The 7542-nt window shown below is 40.5% G+C and overlaps 1 protein-coding gene across 1 annotated transcript in view; it reads left to right on the forward strand.

Annotated features, from left to right (window-relative positions):
- LOC116235496 (sucrase-isomaltase, intestinal-like) overlaps positions 1–6638 on the forward strand; it is a 50827-nt gene extending 44189 nt beyond the window's left edge. Inside the window, exons 20-23 of the mRNA XM_090134386.1 lie at positions 538–626; positions 1195–1244; positions 3596–3754; positions 6496–6638. Coding sequence (XP_089990512.1) covers positions 538–626; positions 1195–1244; positions 3596–3754; positions 6496–6555 — 358 coding nt within the window. The 3' untranslated portion in view covers positions 6556–6638. The remainder of the gene's footprint in view (positions 1–537; positions 627–1194; positions 1245–3595; positions 3755–6495) is intronic.
- Positions 6639–7542: the final 904 nt, after the last annotated feature.

Here is a 7542-nt window from a genome sequence, read left to right on the forward strand (position 1 = left end):
CTATACTGACCAGCTGTCAGCCATCCACAGGAAACATATGCAAGGGGAAAATGCAAACCTCTTGTCCTTGGATGAATTTATCAAATTCATGGGCAAGATGGAGATGTTCAAATCTCCACTGAAGAAGATTGTTTCCCCACACCAATGCTAACATGCTGGCCTCAGGGCTGATCCATGCTGAGAGGCCAAGGGAGCAGGAGGGGAGGGAGCAGCTCCATGTACAACTCAGGTCAACTCACAGGGAGGTAGCCTCAGTGATCGGCCACCTCCCAGGCTGCCCAGTTGTCATATGTGAGGCCATGAGAGAAGGGGAACTTGGCCAAGCCATCACTTCAAAAGGTAGGCATTTTTGCACTTCAATTAAACAAGGCAAGGTAAGTTTTCATCATGATTTCAAGAGCTGTTTTAGGTTTTTTGTCTGTCTTTTTGTAACCTTGAAATGAGAGATAATTTTGTTAAGAAATTTTTGTTAAGTAACGAGTAAAGGACGGTGGACAGAAGCTTGTGCTGATGTCTCTTCTATGTGTTTGCCAACAGCCGTCTGAACCCATTTGGGCTCATTATAGCCCTGGATGAGCAAGGAGAGGCTTCTGGGTCCCTCTTCTGGGATGACGGTGATTCCATCGGTGAGTTTCATCTCCCATAAACAGTGCCTGCACACAGGGCTCCCCTTGGCTGCATTCCCAGCAGTTCAAAAGCACTGACTGTTGCTGTACACAGGTGGGGTGCTGTCCTGGGGCTGAATGTACAGAATGGCAGCAGGATGCTCTGGAAGGCTGAGACACATTGCATAAAGGGAGGATCCAGGAAGTTCCACCTGAGCTTGAAAAACTTCCTTACCTCAAGGAAATGTAGTGCTGGAACAAGCTTCCCAGAGAGGTTGTGGTCTCCTTCTCTGGAGATGTTCAAATCCACCTGGATGCTTACCTGTGCAGCCTCCTGTAGGGAACCTGCTTTAGCAGAGGGTTGGACTCGATGATCTCCACAGGTCCCTTCCAACCCCTTTGATGTTTTGACATTGGAAATGGCTTCCGTGCTCAAAAGGGGAGCAAACCTGACAGTAAGAATAGAGGAGATTAAACAACCCACAAGTAATCCTTGTGAGACATTAGCCACTTGCTACAATTAACGTGAACTGCTCTTGTTTTTTTTCTCTTTCTTGATATCAATCCTCCTTGTTGTATGTTTTGACAGATACCATTGAAAATGAAAACTACTTCTTGGCTAAATATACATTCAGTGCAGTAAGTATCAGTGCACACAGTACCTACATACTTGTAGCTGCTGATCAGTGCAGTAAGGCACTGATATTTAACTTTCCTCTGAATAGCATTTTCCTCATAGCTCAGCCTTTGAAACTGGTAACCTACCTCATGTTTTCGTTTGCAGACTGCTACAATCATAAGGCTGCAGTTTTGTGTTTGCCTAACTGACTGTCCTAGTGACATACCATTAACATCCCTGGTGTGATATGAATTTGAAAATCTGCTTTTTCAGCTCAGATATTTTTCTTGAGTTGCATCTTCTGGATACAGGGGACCTTTTCCTTGCTTTCCTGCTGCCAGCACTTTTTATTTTATGGGTAGGAGAGGGCATCAATTTTTTAGCTTTGATCACACCAAGCTTGTATTTTCTGTTGCATGGATTACCCCATGGAGTAATTCAGCAAACTACCAGCAGTCTGTGGTGCTGGTAGATGCTTTGTGAAGCTCAGAGTCAGGGCAGCACTGCCTTCCATGTGCTGTTCGCTTCTCAGGCATGTCCTGAGAAAGCTGAATAGAAAAACCCATCAGCCTGGGCTTCAACACAGAAAAGTACTATAAAATGAACTCACTGGAAACTCATTAAGTGCATGACAGCAAGTTGTGGGAGTTATTGAAGAAAATCTTAACCTACTTCAGCAATCTATACAAATTATATCTCATCTACAACTCCAAGTGTTTGCATATGCTGTGGCACAGTTTTCACCTAAGTAGTCTGCAGAAAATCTTTGGAGAAGTAAAATCATGTAAATACTTACGATGATATTGCTCTTACAATGTGTCTCCTCTGGGAGAGAGAACAAGTAGGAGTAAGCCAATGGGATTTGTTATGAAGTCTTGTATGTATGTGAGGTATTTTTTGGGAAGTAATGCTGCTTGTTTAGAATTTAAATTTCATTTTTTGTTTATTTTCTTCTTGATTTCTTTCTCTTAAAAAAGAAAAGGGGGTGGATTTTTCAGCAGCAAAAAGGAAGAAAGATCACTTCAGCTTTCTGTAGTCTGTGTATAGTAATTTATTGCAGGGAGGCTACAGGAAAAAAAAAAACAATATCCAGTTTTATATTAAATTCTGGTCTGTGCAAATTAGATTGTTGATTCACTGGCTTTTCCATTTCTCATTGCTCATATTTGACTTCTGTTGTAAATCCAAAACTGAAATCCCTATCTGCATTCCAATAATCTCGAATGTCAATTTTTTATTATATGTTTATAAAGAAAAAAGTCCACCTCAAATAGCAAATTGCAGAAATATGAGAAACATGTGAGCATCTTGCTGTGTGTTGCATACTTCTATGCCTCAGCTCCAGGACTTGCTTGTGTCCTACATTTACAGGGTTTTGAGTGCTACCCATAAGGTTCCTTGCTCCAAACTGAACCCGGGGCAATTGCTTTAATCATGCTAGGTGCTTAGGGAGGATAAAGTCACTAGTTTTCCTGGATTACCATCTCTCTGTCTCTCCAAGGCCTTGAAGGAGGGTAGATCTGGACCTGCTCAACCTTTCACCATGCACCATTGAAATTACACAAGCTAATTTATGCAAAATATTCCATCATGGGCTTCTCCTTGGCATCTTTTTAAAAAGTCATGATTGCATAGCGATTCTTGATTTCCTGAGCAGTGTAGTTCATCTTTATTTCCTTAACAACTTCAATCATGTAACAAGTGCAATAATTCCTCTTCATTTCTTGTATGGGTAATTACTGTCACTGGTGATCCAAATGAATTTGTTTAATGACTTGGTACATTCTCTTGGTTTACCCCTAAACACATGATACACAGTGAATTAGAAGCAGAACAAACACAGCTCTGTGAACATGCTGTATTCCTTCAGCGTCCTTAGGTCTGGAATATGTATATCAAAAATTCCTAGCAGGCACTATGGAGATGTAGGACATAGAATAGAGGCAAAATATCTAGCAAGTGATGCTTGTGGAAGATGGTAATCATTTAGAGCAGTTGCTGATTTTGATTAAATCAATCTCAAGGTCACTAATTGAATCTCTGTATCTGGATTTTGGTTTTGCATGTGCTACTGTACCCTGTAAATGGGTACAAGAACCAAATTTGTATTGATTACAACTAGGAAAACAAGCCCAAGAAGATTCCAAATGAATGCTGTAAATGCTATTTTGTTTCTTTCCTTGCTAGCTTACAATGATACACACAACCCCTCCATGTGAAAATTTTCCTTTATGTTCTCAGACTTCTTTCTCTACACTGGAAGACATTCTATACATTGGTTGACAAAAGTGATACTACAACAGTAGTGGCACACAAGAGGGTCACCTCCAGAGATGTGATGGTCCTAAAATGTTCTGTGGTTTTTTTGAAGGGACACCTGAAGACAGAAATACTTAAAAATGGTTACCGAGGGGCTGACTCACTGAAGTACAACAAAATCACCATTCTTGGCCTGAAACTGAGACCTCATGCCGTTGCTGTGAACGGAAGGGCTGTCCGTAGTGATGCCTTCTCCTATGAGCTGAATGGGGTAAGAGCTGTGCTGAGGAATTACGAAAAATCTTAGGGGAGTGGGAATAGTCGATGAGTAGCAGTATTTCTCATCAAAAACTTTTACATTTTCAAGTATAAGCGGAGCTTAAGTACAACTGTCTGAATTTTAGAAAAAAAAGGTGCTACAGAAAACGTCGTTATGGGAAACTTGAATCTTTGTTATTACAGCTACACTTCTTCTCATGTTTTTAAGCTAAAAAATAATGAAAAGAAGATATACTTCCACAAACGAGGAGAGATGTTACCTGTTTTGTGGGCATTATCATCATTCTGATAAAATGAGAAAACCTGTCACAGTTATTAATCAGTTACTGAAAAGAGCTGGTGGAGATACTTCTGTATAAATACTTGGCATCCATAAATGAATGCAGAGTGGCTGGCTCTAATGAGCACCCCCCTGCCATCAGAGGAAAGAAAGGCAAACCTCTGCCATGTGTTTGAGTTTCTAAGGAAGTTGTTGCAGCAGTGAGACAACAGCTGCAGTTTCAGTGTCTGAAAGTGAAAAATCACCTGTCCAGCCTCAGCATCCCAGGTCAGCATGCATGGCTTTTTTGTACTGCGCTGCTTCTTTAGTGCCAGCAAGGAAATGCTGCAGAGGGGATGGGCAGGACAGCTCTAACACACAGTTCCAATTTCCTTTACCATGGAAGAATAGAGAAAAAGAGAAACACTGAGTAAAATTCCCTGTCTCTGGTTACTTGTCCCTTATGTGTCACCAGCCCTCAAGTTGAAATGCATGTGGTGCTCAGGTCTGAGTCTAGGGAACTCCTGACACTGTGTAGCACTGATTACTGTCTCATCGCTCTAAGATGCAGAGCTGAGGCAACAAGCCTCATGATTAGGCCTCAAGGCCTAATGATTCAAGTTTATCTGTAATCGAAGAGTGATCCTCATTATATGAACTTGGTTCTAACATCTATTTTATTGAAGAAATCTGTAAAGGAAGAAAATTGCTGAATAAATTTCTGCCATGGAAAATCATAAAAAACTCACTTTCAGAGACAATGTCATAAAATAAGTGTAATCAGTCTTACCTCCAGGGAAGAAATTGTTTAACAGCCAAACTGCCTCTAAGCAAGCTGAAAGCAACATAAATGTGGCAGGGTAAAGAAAACACTCCATTGAGACATGCTCGAAAGCACCAGTCTCAGAGATCCAGATGATAACTGCTCACTAACAGCAGAACATAAAAAAGGTGATTAAGAAAGAGTATAAAGCTTCTCACAGAAGTATCGTTTAAAATTTGATTAAAGCACAAAAGGTGATCTTTGTGACTTTGTGATTACTTTAAATACCACTGAAAAAAGCCGCCAGGCTGCTGGAGCAGAAGTCCAACCTGAACAAAATTTAGTACATTTAAATTAAACTGTAACCCAGATTAGTTAAATACATTTTTCTCCCAGTTGTAAGAGATGTAGTCAAACCTCTCCCATCATTCCTGTATAGCCATTGTAATGCTGTTGCCTATAAACCTCTCATATGAGAATTTCTCTCTCAAAAAAAAAAACAAACCCAAAAAGCATTAGCAGCTTGGGTTTAGATATGAAAATTTGCAACTCCTGGAATTAAAAAAAAAACAATGAATTCTAAATGGCAAATTTGCCACTTTCTCTCAGGCTTAATGAGATTACATGCTGCATAATAGTCTAACAAGCACAAAGACTGTACTGTTTGAAGGGGGATAGTAGGAAGTAGTACTTCTACTATATTGCTTTTGCATTACAGAGAGCAAATTTGCCTAGAAGTATTGTTTAAGTGCATAATTGAGCCATAGGTGTTTTTTTTGTTTTTTTTTTGTATATAAATAGAAGCAGTTTGCTTACTAATATGCCACTTTCTCTCTGGTTCATGCAGTGCTACCCTGACATTTATAATGTCATGGAATCCTCCTATTATTAGGACTGTTTATCTTTTTTTCCCCTGGTAGTACTGTGCCCTGAAAGCCACAGAAACTCTCCTGTCACCACAGCAGCAATGCCAGAGGAGCAGTTCTGTGAATCAGGCTCCTGCTGAAAATGAAATGCCCTTTGTATAGGAACATTGTCATTTTTCTTCCACGTTTTGTCTGCTGGAGAGCAGAAACCCAGGCTGGGGCAGCCTTTCTGTCTTCCCAGTGCTTTTCTGGTTAAGGTTTGGATGCAGCAGCAGTATTTTTGTCTGAATCTGCCTCTGAGTTTGAGTACAGGGCAAATAATTCAGGAAGGGGACTTCCTGCTGGCCAAGTAGTGGTGGAGGTCTGTTCCTGAGGGAAGATGAAAATATTGCACTCTTTGAAGTGATGTAAGCATGGACTCTTTAGAGTCATGTTGACGTGAACTTGTGGGAGGGCAAAGAAATAGCTAAGAGGTTCAAATGGCTATCATGCATTTTAAGAGATTATGAATTGTGAAACGTAACAATGAAATCTGGTGAAGAAGTGAAAATGGAAATTATGTGGGTAGCATAAAATATATCAAATTTAGCATGGAACAGAGAGAGAGGCACGTATCATATATATAATTTAATATCTAATTCATGCTACTAACTGATATTAAGCTGTTGCTGAATTTCTAAAAGAGATGTTGAATTGGATGCTGCCATCAGTCAGAGTTTTGCCTATCGGGTGTGGTTGAGGGAATCATGAAGGCCCAAGCCCAGTGTCTCTTCTTGTTTTCTGATGGTCTTTATTAAGTTAACCTAAGATTGTTCACTATTTTTTTTTGTCTTTTTTTTCCACAGAAACTCATTTTGGGGATTTCTGCCCCACTTACTCATGAACTCAACCTGGCAATTTATTAAAATGTTTAGATAACACTGACATCCTTGGCCCTCAGATGTTGACCTTTGATTTTAATGTAAAGAAGCATTTGGCCATTAAAATGTAGCTGATGCACCTTTTGTCTGCTATTTTCCGGTGTGTTATTTGCAATTCAGTATTTATCAAATACAATTTTTAATAGTAATTAATGGGCATTGCTACAAACAAACAAAAACCCAAGCAGCTGCACAGCCAGCTTAACTCACATAGCCCTGTCCTTGGAGAGGCCGAGAATGACTCTGTGAAACATATCTTTCCTCAGGTTGGGGCACATGGGTCTGCTTTGTACCTCAGCTGCTTCTGTCTTGCTTGAGAACAATCTCCCAAGATCATGAGGACCCCCAGCTCATAGTCTCTGCAGAGCTGCTGTTAATTCCATTTATGATATAAAATAGAATCTGCCATTTACTGGCTGGTTTACATCTGGCAATAATCCCAGACTACAAAATCTACAGCTGCAGAGACCACTTGCTTTCAGCACGTTATCCATGCTCCTGTACTGTTATAAATGTTGCTTGGGTACATCTTGGGATCCAGCCATTACATATAGAATTGGTTGAAAACTTAGGGGATTTCTTTTGAGAATCTGGTTCTCTCTGGAGACTTTTTCCAGTGTGGGAGTATCTTAGCACACATACGGTTGCTTCCCCTCCAAGGTATACCTCCAATGACATCTGGCAGGGGATCCACCTATGGCTAGGTCAGAGCTTCACAAACTCCACTGTTCCAACACTTTTAGCTCTAAGTTATAGCATTATTTTTACCTTTGTTGATATTTATTCAAGGAAACCTGAGTTTCAGTTTGCAACAATAAGAGCTTTAACAGCCGGCAGTTACCCTAGTAAAGAACTTGCAAATGGGCTGGGATCCAGCGTAGGATGCTGGCACAACCCTTCCCAGCAGTTAAACTTTTCTCGGAGAATTGCAGGAAGGCTAGACTTCCCCAAGCTTCTCAAGGTGTTTGTGAC

This window comes from Phasianus colchicus, chromosome 1 (genome assembly GCF_987193195.1).
Source record: "Phasianus colchicus chromosome 1, bPhaCol1.hap1.1, whole genome shotgun sequence".
NCBI classification, from domain to species: domain Eukaryota; kingdom Metazoa; phylum Chordata; class Aves; order Galliformes; family Phasianidae; genus Phasianus; species Phasianus colchicus.